This window comes from Corticium candelabrum, chromosome 4 (assembly GCF_963422355.1).
Source record: "Corticium candelabrum chromosome 4, ooCorCand1.1, whole genome shotgun sequence".
Classification (NCBI taxonomy): domain Eukaryota; kingdom Metazoa; phylum Porifera; class Homoscleromorpha; order Homosclerophorida; family Plakinidae; genus Corticium; species Corticium candelabrum.
In genome coordinates this window covers 4,076,320-4,096,971 of record NC_085088.1, presented here as the reverse complement: position 1 = coordinate 4,096,971, position 20,652 = coordinate 4,076,320, and the positions used below count along the sequence as shown (strand labels likewise).

General features: G+C 41.4%; 3 protein-coding genes across 3 annotated transcripts; 1 reads left to right on the top strand and 2 right to left on the bottom strand.

Annotated features, from left to right (window-relative positions):
- Window positions 1-43: 43 nt before the first annotated feature.
- On the bottom strand, window positions 44-8,514 carry LOC134178433 (uncharacterized). The gene is made up of 13 exons (XM_062645311.1): window positions 8,448-8,514; window positions 6,441-7,079; window positions 5,109-6,380; window positions 3,095-3,847; window positions 2,937-3,036; window positions 2,274-2,303; window positions 2,126-2,199; window positions 2,030-2,069; window positions 1,752-1,972; window positions 1,518-1,664; window positions 1,377-1,464; window positions 962-1,065; window positions 44-895 (listed from the first exon to the last, which is right to left on the bottom strand). Exons 2-13 carry the CDS (start codon window positions 7,065-7,067, stop codon window positions 794-796), a joined length of 3,558 nt encoding a protein of 1,185 aa, XP_062501295.1. The 5' UTR covers window positions 7,068-7,079; window positions 8,448-8,514; the 3' UTR covers window positions 44-793.
- Window positions 8,515-8,611: 97 nt separating this feature from the next.
- On the bottom strand, window positions 8,612-16,054 carry LOC134178435 (septin-7-like). Its single transcript, XM_062645313.1, has 14 exons — window positions 16,022-16,054; window positions 15,852-15,951; window positions 15,514-15,623; window positions 15,211-15,311; window positions 15,019-15,153; window positions 14,911-14,956; window positions 14,781-14,852; window positions 14,634-14,729; window positions 14,477-14,576; window positions 12,127-12,178; window positions 11,956-12,072; window positions 9,946-10,081; window positions 9,721-9,884; window positions 8,612-8,895 (listed from the first exon to the last, which is right to left on the bottom strand). The coding sequence occupies exons 1-14, from the start codon at window positions 16,037-16,039 to the stop codon at window positions 8,850-8,852; spliced, it is 1,293 nt and encodes a 430-aa protein (XP_062501297.1). The 5' UTR covers window positions 16,040-16,054; the 3' UTR covers window positions 8,612-8,849.
- Window positions 16,055-16,674: 620 nt separating this feature from the next.
- On the top strand, window positions 16,675-18,313 carry LOC134178599 (DNA replication complex GINS protein PSF2-like). The gene is made up of 5 exons (XM_062645476.1): window positions 16,675-16,807; window positions 16,860-16,974; window positions 17,049-17,148; window positions 17,906-18,032; window positions 18,097-18,313. Exons 1-5 carry the CDS (start codon window positions 16,718-16,720, stop codon window positions 18,211-18,213), a joined length of 549 nt encoding a protein of 182 aa, XP_062501460.1. The 5' UTR covers window positions 16,675-16,717; the 3' UTR covers window positions 18,214-18,313.
- The last annotated feature ends 2,339 nt before the right edge of the window (window positions 18,314-20,652 follow it).

Here is a 20,652-nt window from a genome sequence, read left to right as displayed (position 1 = left end):
TTTAAATAAACTATATTTTAGAATTTGTAATTATCATATGCACTCTACTAACGAGAACTCTAGATGTGGTACAATGAAATAAAAATTTAACGTGAGACTGTTGTAGTGAGCGGTCAGACTCTGAGAAGTCTACTTGCAATCAAAAAACGTACAGCAAGCCTAGGCAGGCAAGTTAAAGACACGAGACGAAAGAATGAGATTTGCTTTCTGGATGTCTAGTGGCAGTGTCTCATAGTGGGCCTTATGATTGAATTAGAGGCTGCCATATCTCAAAGGGTTTCCAGGGTGCCCGAGAACCTCTTCTTCCCATTTTAGCTGTGTGTTACCTGAATGTCATGAATACTTTTTTTACGTATCTGCAATAAGAAGACACTCGTGAGATCCATAATTTCAAACAGAGAAATATCTCTAACAAATACGGTAAATCCGCCAACCTATCTGATTCTCTGATCATCATCTGCAATCTACACCAGTGAGATGTTTCTTCAGTCTCACTCCTGGTGAATAGACAAAACATAAATGTGTATATGACTTGTAGCTACCCTCCCTCCTCGACAGTTTCACGTCCAATCAGACTCCTCCAACGTGTCTACTTTATGCTATTTCCATAAAAATGTGACCAATTATCCAAACTGTTTAGTCAAAAAATTATACACCTTGTGACATAAATTATACATGGTTTCAGTATTACTTCTGCTAACGTTTCCTTCGGTCAAAGTGTTATTAAGGTCTAAGGCACCATGTAGGTTCAACTCTTAATTAATAGGTTGTCTGTATCAGCCAATACGGTTAGTTAGAGTCGTCTTAGCTGTTTGAGCATGTCAGTCAATTTGCTGTATTCTCTACTCAAACGTGTATCTGCCTCTGCTCCTTCGTTCTTGCTACCAATCAAATCCTTGCAAAACAAAAAAAACAACTACAAACAACGGAACAAAAGAAAGACTTGTGAAGTTTACTATACCATAACTTGTCTTGTCAAACGATCAAGTTCCTTTCCAAGGTTTGCCCGTTCAACCTCCAAAGATTTAATGCTACCATGCAACCATCTTGACTCAGCAGTGCGTTCTGCACACAATACAATACATTGTAGTTATTATTTTGTTATATGTATGCACTCAGCCCATATAACAATAGATCATTTCTGCAGCTAAATTATTATAAGTTACATTCCCTCTGCATCTAGAAATCTACATTAGACTCGCGTGAATGCTGCCTACTCACTCAACTGTTCTGACTGTGATCCATTGTACCCATGCAACACATGCAACTATCGAGCTACAAAAATCAATCCTAGTGTATAAACAAACAAAAATCATGCACTCATCATGCAGACATGCATCAACTACATGCTCTACTGCAAAGACCTACTGACCAACCTGCAGAAAGAGTGTAGACTGAACGAACAATTGAGAGTACACCGGGCCAACGAATTGCATCAGGTCCAGGACCTTGACTTGCCCAGTCCTAACAGATTCGATCACAAACAAAACGATCATATAAAAATAGTCTAGTCGTACTGTGCATCTAGGGCATAGCCATTGCCCAACTGGGAAAATTTGAGTCCCTTGTAGATCCAAACAATCAGAATGATACGACTGGTTACAACCACTGCATGTAGCACCACCACTTCCAGAGCATATACAACAGACAACACCAGCCATACTCTACAACAACATCTCAGATCGAAACCTTGGTCGTTCAAACATTGCTCTGCAAGTGTAGAAAATCTTGCTACAGAAAAACAAGCATACCTGACTGGTCTCTTTTCTCTTTCGTTTTTGTCTACTCCTTTGGTTGGTCTCCAGTCCTGCGATCAGCTTCTGCCTACGATGCCTTTCATTCAACCTCTTCTCATTTATGTTGTAACAAGCACGCTTAGCACGTGGTTCAGTTTCAAAATGATCCATGTCCTCATTTTGAGACAGCACGTGAAATCCGCTCCGCGAACTAATCAATCTTCGATAGTTGACAGCTGAAAATGATGAACAAGGTTTTTTACCTATACAGCAATTACAAATACGTATATTACCTTGATCAATTCTTGGTGGTGTAAGGTCACCATCCACTTCCTGTAAATAAGTAATTAGATTCAAAGTCACAAACAGTCATGTGGATGTGCATTTACATTGACAGAGTAAAATTGGTTGCTCCTCATTAATCGCATTCTGTTTCTAGTCGTCATCCCTGCTGTGACACCACCTATTAGTACATGTACAAAGGTGTTTATTACTTCGATGTCTTCCACTAGTAAATGTGACACTGAACAGTGTTACCTTCATCAGCACTGTCGACAGGTATTGGTTCTACATAGACATACGGTATGTATCAATAGCAAAGTTGGCAAACAGAGTCAGCAGTCAGTTGGTTTCTTAGTTAATTAATCTGCTGTGCAGTCAAGTAGTAACATGCTGACAACATACAGTGTTCTCGTGAGATAGCAGATTGAGGCATGAAAAGTATCCATCATTGCCCCTTGGGAGCGGAAGTGGTGGGGTGGTCCGGGAACAAAGTTCTTAGTACTAAGGCTGCAAATATACCATTTTAGTCTTGTTTAGCCAGACCCTAACCCCGCCCATGTCACCATTCAAACTGATATTGTATAAAATGCAACACAGAGACTGAATGAGATTTACTGAGTACGCTTCTAGCAGATTGTTAAAACAACAACAGACATACGGAAAGATTGCATGAGCAAAGTCATGTACACCATGAATTTTGATACCCAGCAGAGGCCATTTAGACACTTCTTTAGCTTTAGAAGTATGGCGCACATATTTCTGACACTGACTACATGCCATATTATCATTCTTACTTTCTTTGTTCTTACTGTTTGATAGTCACAGACATGGGAACAAAGTCATTAAAATGAGACACCATTTAAATACGACGTCATCAGCACCAGTTGGTAAAAATCAAGCTAGAACATTGACACCTACCTTCAATAAATGGGTAGCTGACAACTACTGATGAAGACTTCTTCGCACGATCAATCTCCTCTTTAGCAACCAAACCAACACCATGAAAAAAGGTCAATTTCTAGTTAAACATACAAAATAAGGTCATTCACAAATCAACAAAATTTACTATCTTATACTTCTTCACTGTGTTTTGCAACAGCTTTGGCATGATTCTGTGTCTGGACCAAAGCCTCACTACAGTCATGTTTCCAAGAAGTAACCGTATTATCACTTTCATCAGGTGTGCCTTGTTCTCCTACTGCCTCTTCATTAGCATCCGGTGCTACTTCATCTTTTGATAAACTACCAAGCTGTTGAGATCGTTGAGACAAGATCTGTTGAAGTTTATCAATTTGGGTGCGAAATCGATGTTGCTGTTCCTGCAGACGTTGCTGCTTCTCTTGTTCAGTGACAACCTGAGAGGTACCCGTTGTACTTGACAACAGTGTTTCTGTTACATGTGTGTTTGTAGTTGTCGTTTGAACAAATGACTTCCCACTTTGACCTGGCGCTGAAACATTAATTATGAATGACTTCACAGCCGGCGAAACATTTGCACCAATATTCACTTCAGATGAAAAAACAGTCGACAGATGTGATGAAAGTGAGCTTGCAGGAGGCCCCGCCAATTCCAGTTCACCCGAGACAGGCTTCGGTGCAAGCTTTGGTTGAGAGTTGAGAATGTTTTGAATGGCAAGATCTTTTTTCACCAGCAAACCTGATTGAGAAGCAGATGCTGATACAGCTGGAATAGAAGTAGACAATGCCTGAGAATGAGACATCATCATTAAGTCTGACTTGCTTGTTGTTGTCGTCGCGCTTATTGCAGAATGACTAGATGATAACGATGATGATAGATTAATGAAAGTTGCTTGACTGGCAATAGACTTCTATCACAAAAATCAAGTTCAGCAATACAATCAATTACAATCACTTACTCTAATACATATTTAATGAGAGATTTATTGTACATATCTATTAAAATCATTTACATAATATTAAAATGCATTGTGTCTACTACATTTTACAGCAAAGCACAACCAACAGCTCCTCATTGATTTTTCTAGATTAGAAACATGTTTATCGTTTAGTTCTCCTATAACTGGCTACGAAGTTACATATATGAAACTTTGTACCCACACCTACCCATGTAAGATTTACAAACAAAGAAAACTTTCTAAGTAGCAACAACACATGACACAAAGACACCATTCTCCTGGTGACTGTCTGAGCTAATAATGAATAAAGGTAATAATGATACATTTACCTCACATAGAACAGCAAGCTATCAGAGTGCAAAAATTCGCAGGCTGCCCTTATACCTTGAGATTTAAGGGCATGCCCTTTCAAGTGAGAAAAAAGCTCGCTATCATAGCTAAGCCATGTAACAGACTGTAGTATGGATCACAAAGTATGACTATACCCATTAAGGCACACAACTACATCAAACATCTAATCATTACGTCAAACATCTAAAGTATGAACAATTCACTTACTATTGGATTTTCGAGCTATGTACTTCGCATTACTGTTTAGTTGGTGTACTCCTATACAGAGCTGTTCAGCACAGCAGTCTTTTTCACCATCTGTATTGATGCATTTTCCTCACACTTCACAATTACTTTAGATACTGCTGTAGGTCCTCACATAGGCTTAGAAATTCTACTGCTCCAGAAACAATGCCGTGTTGACTGCGCAAACACTAGCTTACTATAGTTTGAGTGTCCAATGTCACCTTGCTTATAAGACCATGCCCGTTTAGTTGCACAATGTCTTGGTCACACTGTCTGCTAACTGTCACTCATAGAGGCACGCATATCAATGTGAGGTATCAAACATGGTACACACTGTATACAGATATAACAATACACAAAAAAGTAATGTATACACAAAAACTACAAACTGATTCAAAGTGGGACAGACTGTCACTTGACATTACAAACAGCAGGTGCAACTACAGTACTTAGGTTCTTCATTCAGATTCTCGGCAACAAACTAGATCCATATGACAGAGAACCCAAGCTGCACAATTACAAACACAACAACTGCAGTTCATTGTTTGTAACTGATAATTATGTCAATAATATATACTCAATTTCTCACACCTACACACAATTTTCAATCAAATCCAAATCTACACATTTCACTTACTGGAATATCTGCAGGTGGCTGAAAGACTCGACCATTCACCATATATGATCTGAATCGTAGTGGTACACGTGCCTGCTCCATTGTCAAGAACTGGGCATAGAGATGATCTTTGCAAGGACCACAGACTAATGCACAGCCATTCCGATTCATCATTGCAGTGCCACGCATTGGCTTCAAATTTAGAATAAACGGGTAGCAGTCCTGTTGACCAGTCTGATCATTCGGATATGAAGAAATCCACTTCATCACATCACCTTGGCAATTAGCACCACACATGTAGCAGCAAAAATTTGGAAGATAACTCCGAGCCTCAACATTAACATTTTGTCTCCAGTACTCATAAAATTTCACATAGCATTCGTCTCGACACGAAAAACAAACTATTAGTCGACCGTTCTTGTCAACTGGTCGAGAACCTTGTGCTCGAGGTGCATTATACAAACTAGGAAAATATGGAATACCGGATTTTGTAAGCCGGCATGACAAGTACCACAACTTATCCTTGCCGGAAACTGCACCACATCGAAAGCAAGCAACGTCATTAAGAACTACATCAGAAATACCATCTGTAGACTTAATACTATGGACACGCTCGAGTACCGTAAGATTTGCATGGCAGTCGATGCAAACATATACTCTTCCTAAGCCATCATGACGTTGAGCACTAACAGCAGGTGGGAGCTTCCATAGAAATGAGTAGAATGATGACACGCCGACGTCTGACTCATTGTAAATGGTAGACACCAAGCTCAGTAGATTTAAGGAAACATGTATGCCACACAAATAGCATGTTCCTTTTGGCTGCTCAGACATTCCATCAGGATTGATGTCTCTTGATTCGCCAGTATTGTCTGACAGAGAAACCAATCGAACATTTGAGACTTGTTCTGTTCCTGTGATTGTGGGCGGTCCAGACAATTGCATCAGGTGAGCCGAACTATTAGCAGGCTTTTGAGTCAGTGATGATGACATGTTTCCAGAAACTTTGCCTTGGGGTAACTGTTTTCTGTTTACTCCAATAATCCGATTGGCTGGCCCAGATGCACTAGAAATGATAGGTCCTTTCTGTAAACCCTGCGTTGATAGAACTATAGAAATAGGCACACCAGTCACTTTCCTGCCAAACACTTGAGATGTAGAAACCACTGGTGCTTGGCTGTGAATGTGAGCCGATTTCTGTCCCAATACTGATGTGGCATGCACCATTGCACTAGGCTGAGGTTTTGTGACCGTTTGCAGTGATCCGACAACACCTGGCTCAATCACCTTCACCTAAACAAAGTCATAGTTAGTGATAATAAAGCAACCGATACTAATACCAAACAACCACACCCTTGGTGGAAGTGACGTGGCTGAGACTCGAACCTCATTGCTTCCTATCTTAATCCTATACACACGGTTCGGCTCCTGCACATGTTCCGTTTCAAATCGATTCCATTGAGTGTACAGCATCGATCGGCAAGGTTCACATGTCACAACCCGACCTTTCAAATCGGTATCCGATGCACCGTATGGCAAAGGGTAGCTGGAAAGAAAAGGGTAGTAACTAATGGAAAGACGATACATTGTGGACAGCCGAGAAATGCTTCCACAAAGGTAACACACACCAGAGCCATCTTTCTGTACTTGGTGAATATTTCTTCTCGTCTGATACTGTCTCTTATCTATTGGTGTTTCTCTCTTGTTGTACATCACCCACTGCTCATGTAGATCCTTACAGCAAAACACACAGCATGGGACTTCGCTTGCAGGAGCAGGCTGAGAGTCACCCACTGATCGTGAGCTCCATTGAATACTGAGAAAGGGAAAGTACTCTTCCTCATGAGATGACGACTGTGAAGGTTTACTAGTTTTGACAAGACGAATGAACCTTCCAGGAAATCGAGTGGAACATATGAAGCAGCCAAACAGCGGATCTGATGACTTGTCTACCTTGGAAAATCCATGACTCAAACTCATGATCACAAACGCCTACAAGCACAATAAATTCAACGTAAACGTAATTTATTATGCAGCAAGATGTTTTATATCAATAGATAGATAGTTGGGTAAGATTGGGTCTGATTAGTCTCTTGTCTTCACTCTTATCACAACCACCATTCATACCACATGATAAGGTGGACAGTTTTCTAGCCTTGATTTCTAATGCTCACTGTTAAAAGTAGTGCATGAATTGCTGAAAAGACCAGTAGCAGTTTAAAACATACAAATATACATAATAATCATTATTTCTCCTAAGAAACTTACTCTCTGATCCAATCAAGATAAAGCAAAGATGAAAGTGGCTTGCCACTTGCATTATTTCATGCATGCGTGATCGCGACACACACACACACACACACACACACACACACACACACACACACACACACACACACACACATTGACATAGGCGTAGGAACCAGGGGTACTGGGGCACCTGCCCCTCAACTTTGCAGCTGTCAAGTGACCTGCTAATATATAAAAATAACAAACATACAAACTGATAACGTTGACATCACATACTGCACTAACACAATAGTGCTGATGTTGGTTTCCTGTTTGTTTTTTCTGTGTTGCATGCAAATGTAGATTAATTAATAATATCTTTAGCCTTGCTGTGCAGAACCACGCGGCCTCTCAGGCAAATGTGTGCCCCCTCAACCATATCTAAGTTCCTATGCAGCTGCACAATACAACACAGCACAGAACCAAGTATTGCTAGTCAACTCTCATACTCTCATAAAACACAGTTAACTGCTACATTCCCACGTGGTTCTCAGGCAAACCAGATAGAGGTACACAAACACATACCTACCTAAGACATATTAATTAAGTAATTAACTTTCTCAGACTCCACCTACAAGTGAGTCACGCACATCTCTCTTGATCTATGCCAAGTGTACCTACAAGTGAGTCATGCACATCTCTCTTCATCTATGCCTAGTGTACTAAAGACACTTTGATTACCCATACATGGTAAGAAGGTAACATACTAGACACGCGCATCATACTTACCGACAGTTAGATCAAACAGCAAACGAAACTAAAATGCAATCAGTAATATGCGGGCACTTGATTTCTAGTGAACTCCTTCGCCACACCCACACAAACACCAATGACAAGTGCGCGTAGCAACGGTTCCCGTATTCTGTCCATGTGGATTCTCCTAACTCACTCTCTTGAGCTCACGAGTTATACACACAATTTCACGGGCTAAAAGATGCCCGTTAGACGGTACGAAAGATTTCAACCCTAATCGTTCTGATAATTAAACGTTAGGCACAAGACGCGTCACGTAAACGAAATCTACCAACAGAGAAGGGTTTCAGAGGCAACGAAGTCCAAAACTTTCCTCACCCTTTCACGCGCCAGGACACGCCGCTCAAAGTCTTCCACACACGTCAGCCTCAGTCTGGTGTCGGAAGTGACACATGATTGGTTGATATCCCACAACCATTACCGTAGTGACGTCACGCCACGCAATCCCCACATGCGCACATCCGCACGTCACACTGCGCGGATCACAACTGCAAATTTCTTATCATCTCACCGTGCCCAGCCCAAAAATAGGTGTACACTGCTCACAGCGTCGTCTCCACATAACTAAAGTTGTCCAATAACATCCCCATGTACGAATTACTCAAAATGTGGAGGCAACAGAGTGGACTATAGTAGCTTGCCAACTAAGCAAATTCCCATATATTAAACAGGCCCAAGACAAAAGAATCCGCTGTGTCCAGCAATGTACTGTCGCCCCGGCTAGGCAAATATGCCTCTCTTGTGTGTCTTTGCCTTGTCATTCTTCCTGCAAAAAGAATGCACACATTAGCAACCAAGATGATTACAAAATATTCACTACAAGCTAATACATACACTCGAGCCAGTCTTTCCCATCCTGCTGCTTCCATATGTCACTCTGTGCCCAAGGCAGCTGGCACACGATGGGCAATAATGGAAAGCACTCAGTCACGGCAGTAGGTAATTTGAAACCAGTCTCTCTCTACACCAAGGATTGACAAACTGGGAATGACGAGGGCGGAGTGAGACTGGCTCGAGTCTAGCTAATACCTCAAGAGACTCTGTGTTGTTTGTTACTTAGATTGCTCTCTAGGAGAGAGGGGTCATAACAAAGTTTTCAAACAGCTACACAGCAACAGAATGCCTATGCTAGAGGATAGCTTCACAACATGTAAATGTGCAAGACCAAGGGTTGATGGTCCCCCTTAAAAGACGACTGGGCATCCAATGTTTGCAGTGCAATGTATCAGGGACTATTCCGACTGTGCATAGTGATCTCTGCAAAAGATCTTAAACCGTGATGTACAAAATTGGTGGACTTTGAACTCTGACTCATAGAGCCCTCAAACGAGTCAAACCTTTTTGTTATTTCAGCAAACTGCAAGATAAACATGAACGACACAAATAACAAATGCCACCCAATTATTCTTTGTCCCCAAATGCTTACATGCTAAGTTACACTGGGCTGTTGAAAGAGTAAGTGGAAAAGCACACCAACAACAGGGTAAGTTCACACAAATGAACACGTCAATGAAGAATACAAGCCGCGATACTCCTTACACCATACGTAATCTTACATGCTCTTGTTGTATAATTGCTAGACCTCGCTTACCCGTGAACTGCTTTCTGTGCCTGCATGGCCTCCTGTTCCTGCTGATACTTCCTCTGCTGAGCTTGAAATTCACCTTTATCTTGTTCAAATTGCCGCCGCTTTTCGTCAAGATCGTGTTGTTGCTTTTCTAGTTGAGTCATCATCTGTTCGTGGCGACGTTGTAGCTACAATATTACAAGACCTGCTTGCTGCCATAAATTATGACAAAACATGGGTGTGGTATACGTCTGCTTCTGATTCCCTCAATTTGTGTTCCTTTTCCATGACCTTCTGTGTAAATACTTGCTGCATTTCTTCTTCCATTTTCCGCATTTTGGCTTCATGCTCTTGTCGCTCAAACTCTATTTGAGCCATCGGATTCCTTGTAAACAAACACTAGTTAGCCCAAATAACACAAAGCATAACGTGCAACCAACAGCAAAGTGTCGTCAAAACAATCTTACAATTTACAAAGCATTGGAACGAAATTAGTCCATGCACATGTACATGAGCTCAACACTTGAGCATTCATCGTGGACATTATACTACAGTCTTTCACACAAAGTGCACTCTACAATCCTCACTAAACTGACCAAACTAACCAAACAGCACAAACAGTAGCCTCAAACTTACAGACCAGAGCGCGCTATCTCTAGTCTGGACCACAATAATACTAAAATGATTTCGGAAGTATTTATCAAAAGCGCTGCTAAATGGTAGTCTAACAGCGTAGGGTCGTTTTACCTAGAGCAACATTTGTAATTGTCATGAGATCTCACGAACGAAGAAGACGTCTGCCGTGTTTGTGGTGACATCTTGGTGCACGGCATGAAATGACGACTCTTTGATTCTTTGGCAGACCGCTAGCTAGTCTAACCGCTCGACTAGCGAGACAACCACTCGACCAGTCGTCAAATGTGATAGTCTAGCAACGCTGCTGTGCAAGTCCTGTCACCACAAGCTTGAAAAGATCGAAGAACTGAAGCTGAAACTAAAACTAAGATGTGTACGTGCACCAGAGTCTTCATCATGGCTCTGGCGTGCACTTAGCATAACCAATTATTGATAGACCAATCAGAATTTACACCCGACATTCCAGTTCTAAGATGCTGATTAGTAGAAGGCTATTTCTGAAATCATTTTAGTACCGTTCTGGTCCAGACTAGAGTTCGCGCGCTGCGCGCTCTCTGGTCTGGAAGTTCGAGGCTACACAAACAGCAAAACCCTCTACTGGAAGAAATTTAAAAAACAATGAGACAAATTAGAAACAAGCAGAATGGTAGTATCATTTCTCTAGGTTTGCTGTCATGTTTTTATGGCACTTTCTTCGTCTAGTGAGAAAACTGTAGACTAAGCTAAATACCCTCCGTTAGAGCTTTTGAGATCACAAATACCAAAAGACACTTATCAAGAATACGACTAAAGGATGATTGGCTATTTCTATACAGTAGAATGTCACTTATCCAAAGACCAGTCAACCGAACTCGTCGGTCTACCGGACGACCTGTGCCTCGGACTCACTCTAGCTTTGCACGTACAACACGGTAATCGCATGAGCACCAGAGTACACGTTTAGTTCTCATCCGTGATATGGCAATGTCGAAACTCCAAGAGCTGCAGAAGAAGCAAAAATGAGTTGTTCTCTCTATAGAAGAAATAATAGAAATTTGCACCAAAGCTTCAGATGGCTGGGTGTACTCTCATATTAGTGAAGACTATGGAATTGCCAAACCAACTGTGTGCGATATCATGAAATAAAGGACAAACTGCCGACTTTCCACTCTCACCTGCAAAACAACTATTACACTAAAAACCCTGCATAGTTTGAGTCTGACCTTTTACGTGAGTGTGGCAAGTAGGCATCAGTTATCTGGACTATTCAGAATTATGCACTGATCAGGGAACGAAAGTGTTTGGATATGTGACATCCTAGTGCGTTACTTATCTAATTAAAGACACATTAATAACAAAGTCTAAATCGGCAGCATGTACTCCAGGATGTACTCAGACGTCACATTTAATTGGAAGCAAGATCAAGACTCAAGTCCAAACACTGAACCCCTAAAAGCTCTCATTTAATCACACACAGAGTGGGCATCCTACTTAACATTCTTGTGGCCCTTGCCACAACCATTAACAAATTAACAGATCTATTTTCTACCAAGACAAACATCCACATGAAAGTAACCCAATCAACGATTCACATGTTTTTAAAACAAGTTGCTTGCCACATACACACCTCAACAAGACACTTACCTAGCAGGGAGAGGAGTGTGTCTTTCGGCTGGACTGATTACGTTGGCAAGCCTCTGCGCCCTGTAGCTTTCGTAATGTGTATCATTAGTAACATCCTTGAGGTCTTGCATGTGTGTCCTAATGAAAAAAACTCAATACTGAACAAAAGAAGAAAATGTCACAACCACTTACCGGATCAACATATTTCTAAGAGTGGTGAAGTCACAGTGATCCAGATTTTCAACTAAATAACACAAACATTGACAATGAAGCCTGGTATTTATTTATACATCCAAATGCTACTCAAGAGAGATAAAATTCAGTGTTTCTGCTAGAAATTTTCAATTAGTAGCGACTTGGCTAGAGGAGTTTGTTCACTTGTAGCCAAACACTTTATTTCAGAGTCAAAAAAATCACAACACATCAAATAGCTAACAATAAAAAAGACAACTGTTATTACTGATTCAAGTTTAACCTGGTCTGGCAGACACTCACCACATTTCATTTGTCACAACAAATGTAGTACTAATCTGACATAAGTCATGCTAAAAAAGGAAGGTGACTTTAGTCACACTAAGTCAGTGACATCCTTCTTGGCTATTAATACCAAAATTCAAGAGCTCTGTCAAAATCAAAGTATTAAAATTTCGGCACTTCTATGCTCAAAATCAAAGTTCAGCATCATTGTCATCAACTTTCTTGTGGTCTCTACCATCAGTCTGCTTCTGTTTGTCTTCAGAACCTCATTTTAGTTCGACACTTATAAAGAGCGTGCCAATCATGTGCAGAACATAAATAGAGCGTGCCCATCATGTGCAGAACATAAATAAAGCATGCCCGATAGATTGGCCTTCTAGCCCTTGGAGCTCTAATGTTTTGTACTAAATGCCATTCTTAGCGCACTGTAGCGACTATGCTGGCAAGATCCAGACAAACTTTTCTGGGTACACTGTACACTGTAACAGCTAGCCAAATTAACAAGAAGGAATCACCATGTTTTCAACAGTGAAATCTGTTTGTAGCATTTGGCTATCTGGCAATCGGCCAGCAGAAACTCTGGATCATAAAACATCATGTAAACTCTAAAACCAATAAACCAAAACATGCTCTGACCTCTTACAACTTATACATAATCAAATCATAATTAGCATTTTAGTTCTTGACTAAAATGAAATTAATGCTTGAGGTTAAAGCACAAACAGAAAGACCTCTGTGTCCATTACACTACACTCTCAAGGAAGATCCTAAAGGACATACACATGCATACACTGTCTACAGTTGCCACACAAAAAAATCACCAACTATTGGTCAAATTAGAAAACAATCCACACCATTCACTTTCTAAATCACTTGCTACATGTTCAGAGTAGCCAACTTGTGTTAAAAAGAGCCAACTGTAATAGTTCCTCTTCTACTTGTGAAAAAGGAATTACAGGCTGCCAAGTTATACACACCTTGCACACAACTGTGTCAACATAACTGACTGGACACATAGTGACCATCTTATGTTTAGACAACTGTGGACTCAGCATTGTTTATGTATGACTAAGTGCTCTTTAAAATTGTCATGTGAGGTGACAGCTTTCTGTAGATTCAAGTTTCTCGTGTTCCTATGTTTCTGATGCAACTGGCAGTGAGACTCTGCCACATGTGTACCTCATTCTGTAACTAATCTGATAAGACATAGACATTGCCAACCTGCATGCGCCTACATCCATGCACTCCCACCCCACTCAGCCACACGCACACATAGACATGGACAAATGGATATGCCCTCCAGTACTGAAGATAGCACCCCTGCCTATTTCTAGGTGGGGCATCAGGCGCTACTCTGAGTTTCAGGCCACGCTGAGTGCCCCTAGGTGATTGGCCAGAGCATCAAAAGCACTAACTTTGGTGCAGTCTCGGAGACTGGACCTCAAGCCCACATATACCCGTCTGCTGCATGATGTTCTGCCAAGCCAGCGTCCACCCTCAGTCAATGACCATGTACTTATTTATACTCCTGAGTCGAGTGAGGCAATTGCATGTAAGTTTCTTGCTTAAGGAAACTATGCGTGTGCTCATGCCATACTTAAATCCATGCCCCCCCCCCCCCACACACACACACACACACACAGAGCTGTACTGACACAAATAGTACATATTGATACAAAACAAACACACAGATAAATAAATAAATATTAGACTTAACACATCTCTGTATTATTGGGAATGCACCACTGTCAGGTGGCTTAGTTTTGGATAACACTATGAACACTTTCCCATGATTTGTACATTTACAAGCACATTCTTACCCTCATCATACCCACATCTTACATTCCTGTAGCAAATGTGCATCCTATCTGGAGCGTGCACTTGCCTGTGTGTACAGTGTACATGTGCATGTGTAGCTACTACAATTTGGTTTGTTACATGAGCGACAAATTTCAGCAATATACATAATCTGTAAGTTTATGATCCACACATTTAGAGTTACAACTTAGCTAACGACAACTTGTCTATTGTTCTTCCTAACCCTAATTATAAACACACTATTTACCTTCTGCAACTCCCCATGGATATCTTCTTCCTCTAACTCTCTTCCCTTTGTCATCAGTGATTGAAGTCAGACTGCCAACCACAGCAAATGGGATACTCTCCTGCAGCCAAATTCTAACTCACTAGCCAACACTTGTCACTGCCAACCAAATTCCTACTTTTAGCAGCTTGTTGGCCGCTATCTCATCATCATCTCCTTCTAAATCAGGAAAGTCGTAGATCTTGATTTTGTTGTCTTGTATGTCTCTCATAACCTGTACAAAACTGTCATCACAGTCTGCATCTCAGAGAATCAATAGCCGTACTGTTCTCTTAAATGTTGCACATTCTTCTGGAGTAAAAGTATCTGCTTTTGCTATCACTGGAATGATGTTCACCTGACATAATAACACTTCAAGACAAGCCTATACATGAAATAGACAAGATTGATTGTACCTTCTGATGTAGCTGCTTCATAAACTCAACATCAAGAGGCTTCAAACTATCACACAAATGCGTTAGAAAAGTGGAAAATGAGAAAAGTCAGAATTCAAAGTCTCTAACCCATGTCCTGAGGGAGGAATAAAGTAAAGACAACAGTGTACACGGGAATCACCTAGAACTCCTCTGTTCACCCTAGACTCTGCATTCAAATAATCTTCAAACTGCGAATCGACGTGTCCGATGATAGGTTTCCAGCTAGAGTAAGTGGGAACAACATCAAGCGTCACCTTGTCTGACGGACGGCAGTTTTACCATTCGTTGTTATTCACTAAATCACCGAATCCCGGCGTGTCAACAACAGTCAGCCGCAACCGTACGCCTCCCTCCTTGATCTCCACAGTCGACGACTGAATCTGTCATCACGAACAACAGCATATGCATCCCGCTCATACACAAACAAATACAAATATTGCACGTGGTACATGCGGTCCATTCCAACTATCAGACCAAACAGTGGCAAACACGTATGTCGACCAGAAAACACACACATACACAAGAACATACTCAGACCAAATCCGCTATTCTAACTACGTAAACGTTATCGGAGAGACGCACCTCGGTCGTCTTCGGTATTCGCTCCAGCGCATCGGGATACACGGAATCGCAGTAGAGATCAGTCAGAAACAAGGAATTGACGAGTGTTGACTTTCCTAACCCGGACCGACCTGAAACGGAAACAAACGCACTCACCAATAATGCAAACTCGCCGACTTGAGTTACAACTTGCTTCTCGACGTTACACTGTTGCTACTCGTCGTCACAACTGCTACACTATTGCTACTCGACGTCCGCTATTATTCCCACGCTTTGCGACGTCCCACACGGCCGAATTAGCGAGACGAGCCCGCTCGAACGGGAGGACGTCGAACACGAAGAAGTCGCGTGAGACTCACCAACGACCATCAGTGTGAAGTCGAAGCCCCGTTTGACTGACTTGCGAAAGACTTGATTGGGAAGGTTAGCGAATCCGACGTAGCCATCCAGCTCGCGTCCCTGCAAGAAGAACAAAGGCAGCTCAAAAGAATGACAACCCAATTCCACGAAAACGACGCTGCACCCTCACCGCTGTGGTCAGTAACATCAGAACGGAAGAAATCGCAGAGTGAAGAGTGAGACAAGAAAAAGACACGGCAAGACACAAAATTAGATGACTGAAACTGAGACGCGGCACGGAAATGCCTGTAAGACCTACCGGTAGCCATATTAGAACGGACACCGCTCAGCTACAGTGAAGCCGTCTTCGATAACGAATGCGCGTGCGCAATTGGTGGCTCCATGTCGATTGGGTTGTCGTTTGCGGCTGCCGAGTTGGAGTGTAGTCTTACAAGTTACGTTGCTATTTTTATCGCTCGAGTATTTCCGAACGTTGTCGATTTCGAGTGGGACCTGTAGTGGTAACTGGCGTTAACGCACGCTAGATTTAACAAATTTAGGTAAAGCGTGTAGCCTACACGTACAGTACTGTAATCTTTACACGTGTCAGTGCCTGTGCGAGTTTTAGCGTCGCTTGGATAGATTATACTACATACATTTCACAAACTACACTACAAGATATTAGGACATAACAATACTGCAACCACCAACCGGAAAATAGTCATTCGTTGATTACAATTTTAATCTATTTGTAAAGCCAACTTTCTGCACTGACAGAAAGTAAGCTTGGATAGAGCTAGAGTTACAGTAGTGCCAGATACTACATGGTGACTAGCGTGCGTTAACTCCACTGTACCGAACCCTCCGACATCGGAGGTGCCGTACGATGGACGCCGAGGAAGTAGAATTTGTTGCTGAAAAGTGTGTGATCACGATTCTACCCAACTTTAGCGAAAATCGCGTGTACATGATCGGAGTGAGTGATCTCAAGCTCCGCGGCGTTTCGATCTCTAGCTGCTGGTTTGTAGGGCGACTACGGGCCTTTCAATCCGTCCCTACCCGTTGACGTTCCTCTCTGGCTTGCCGTGCATCTGAAGAAGAGACAGAAGTGTCGCGTTCGGCCTCCCGACTGGCTTGCAATTGGTGAGGTCGAGCAGTAGAGACGCGAGAGGGCGTCAGTTCCGTGCAGAGATGGCAACTGGGTGCTTTGAATGTAGAGCCACTGACAGAGAAAAAGAGAGAGGAGGGTGCGTCGGAGTTGTTCACGCCCATGCCGTCGGATCACTACATGGAAGTAGCCATGGCCCTTCTGAACAAGTGAGTGAGGTTTTTCGGGGAAGAGCTCTGCCACTGTTTGCTGTAATTAGAAAGAAAGGGACTTAAATGTACTCTACTGTAGACAATGAAGTGATCATATAACTAAGAGAATGAGTTTTCTTAGATATGATCCCTGGTCACTGTTTAGACAAGGAGGTTTAATATATTGGTCTTATATACTATGGTCACGTGACGTGCCACCAGTCACGAGCGCGTATTAAGGTGGTGTATATGACCCATTGCACAGCAAGTGTGTAACTAGTTACTTCAGGTTAATATCGTACTCTCACTTGTACTTATACACATCATGTGACCATGGTATAAATTATTTATCGTATGATTAGCGTGTTATATGGCTGTTACTGCACTCGGAGCGTGTTATTCGTGTTAGTTCCTTGGCTTCGCCTTGGGCGATATTACATTGCCCCTGGCATTGGTAAAGCCACATAGCACACTAATCATAAGATAACCAATATATAATACAATAAATTTTTGTAAGCTATTTAATTTTGTAATTTCATAAATTGCAAAGAATTTGAAACGCTTTCTCAGCTCATGGTAATGTTCTGTCAACAAATTGGCAATAAATCAGAGAAACAATGGGAATGAAGTAGGTGCTCATATTTGTTTTTAATGTGCTGTGTTAGGGTGTCTGCTTGCAGCGTTATCTGTTGAGTTCCAAAAATAAACATTCCACGTGGGGATAGTGTTTTGTTATTGCTGTAATATGCTATACAGTGAGTTGTAATGCTTACAGTGCTTCTGATGATGTGCAAGACGCTGATCAGGTTCGTACTCTTATTAAAGATATTTGGGATATCCGAGTAGCAAAGCTTCGGAAGAGTATTGATCAAATGATTAGGAGTCAAGCAATAAGTGCAGAGGTGTGGTTATACAGTCAATATTTGATGTTGAGTCTCTATGTCTTGTTACTCTGCGACTGTTTAGCTAACAAACTTGACTCTGATGGAAATCAACACAATTCGTCCATTCTTGACAAAGGCTCTGGACCACTTGCATATGCTTAGAGTAAATGCAGAAGAGCATGCAAGTGAACAGACTTGACCCAAAAAGTCATGTTAAAAATAATTAGTATGCGTATTCAATTTCTATCAATATTGTACAAGACTAAAGCAGACCATGATAACAAGTTTGAATGATATCAGTTGCATCTTTGTTTTGAAATTAAATATTAAATTAAGTAAATCCTGGTATAGGACTAGCTTTAGATTAAGGTATGTTTCCTCTTATTATTAGCATGTATGGCAATTTAATTTCTCAGATTTTGTCAATTCTAAAATTTACCCACAGAAATGCATATTTGTGCTTGCAAATCAAAATTAGGGGTGCGTTTGATTGGGCTCTTCCAGTCTCTTCCGGAAGAGTCTAGAAGAGCATGTCCCTCTTCTAGCGCAGAGCTGCTGGTGTAGAGATTGGAAGAGGGGCGAGCTCTTCCAACCAGCAGCAGAGTTGGTAGAGTTGGCTCTTCCAACTATAGCAGCAGAACTGTAGAAGTTGTAAGAGGGGCGTGCACACGGAGCCTCTTCTGGAAGGCAGGAAGAGCCCATCGAATGCACCCTAGATCAGTAGTTCTATGCCAATTTGCTCAGTAAGAGCAGTGCTGTATACCTATACTATATAGTATACCCGAATACCCAAATACACAACACCCCTGAATTGGAATTTATGTCTATGAGTATTAGTTTAGATTAGGCACACAACTACCTAGTTCTGAAATTACATAAATAAATAAACACTGCTACAAGTTTTGATGCCTAGAGCGTTAATTTAGGCAGTAAAAAACATGCCTTAATTGACCACACCATGCTAAGTTCCTAATAATGTGTTAGTAGTTTGGTGCCAAAGATGATGATTGACTCAATGAGGGTGGTGTCTACCATAACAGTGAGGTGAGGATGCCATTTCAGTGTCACTAATTCACATGTTGTTTCGAAAATCCAAGGGAAGACAACAGGAATACCATTAGGATGGAAGAGGAAGGAATCAGTGTGTGTGAAGTTCCATACAACCAAAGTCTATACTGTTTGTAAATTAATGCCTCTTCACAATTTGTTGCCTCAGGGCAATAATTTGGTAGTAAAACAGTGAACATGTTCCTCTATTTACGTACTTAACGCAAAGTGTGTATTTGGATGGAACACAAATACAACCTGAGACAAAAATAACCAAATGTAATGTCAACATTCTTAGATAGTGCACTCATTTTACTGTAGATTCCACTGAGGTACGTACTGCAATTTCTTTCAACCTGTGTGGCCTTCTATTTTACATCACAGGGACCTTTCCACACAGTCTCAAATATTAACATCCATGGATGCACATTTTCGATTATATTTAGTAGTTACTCGCACTTCAAATTCCAGCAATGAAATGCTATAAAAAGAGTCTCGTTTGTTATAAAACTATAACAGACGGACAGGGTACAAAACATCTCACCGCAGGATAGTATTTAGCCTCCATTTCTCAATGGGTACGAAGGTACACTGCTTCTAGGAAGTAATGTGATCAGGGGGACCTAAAGCGTCCGTCATGTGTAACACCGTTTGTTGATAATTCACAGTGAAGTCATGGAACAGTAGTGGCAGGTCCTGACTTTGTGGTGCTACTCCCATAAATTTCATGGATGTGGTGGCAACATCCGCAGTCCAACTGAGATTATCACTTAAAACACCACTTTCAATGCATAAGTAGATATTATATCTGCATCGCACACAAACATGGTGCAAATTAAACATAAAAGGAAGAAAATATTACAACAACAAAAAGAACAAACTATCCCAGTCACAGAAAAAGTTCGCTAAGTGCAGTGCTGCTAAAGTGTAGAGGTTGCAATAACCATTCACATGCCACATGACCTGCTGTAATCCTGGACAGTGAGATGGAAGCCTCTAATTCAGTCCTAATTGCCTTATAGATGGAATGTCTTGAGCTATTTTCAATACCACAAAGTGACTGAAATGATATTCTGAGAACCAGAGCAATCTATAGAGAACAGATCATTCACCAAAACTCAGTCACATAAACAGTCGGCCTAACCTCAAATTCCACCTCGTGAGAATGTCCAGCACTTCACAGCTACTGTAGACTTTACCTGACCTTTGAGTTATATTGCTTAATTTAATATGTACGACCAAAGTCAAGTGAAACCATCTACTAGTAAACTATTCTGATATGTAAGTGCAGAGTGCGTCATCATCCTTTAGTACTAATACTTGCTTCTACTCATTGTGCATGAGGGGCACACTGCATAATGAACGAACAAGGTCACTGATACTAAAACTTGCAATTTATTACATCACATCACTTCTTAGTAGTCATCTCTTTGTCTACATAAGGCACATCTCCACATTTGCTGGCACACACCATCTCTGAAAATAGTATCAACTCCTATGCCTAGAAAGGTAAACACCAACCAGTACAGAAACCACATATATATGCATGGCACTTTACATTGCTTGCCACTTCATGACAACCAAAAGATGG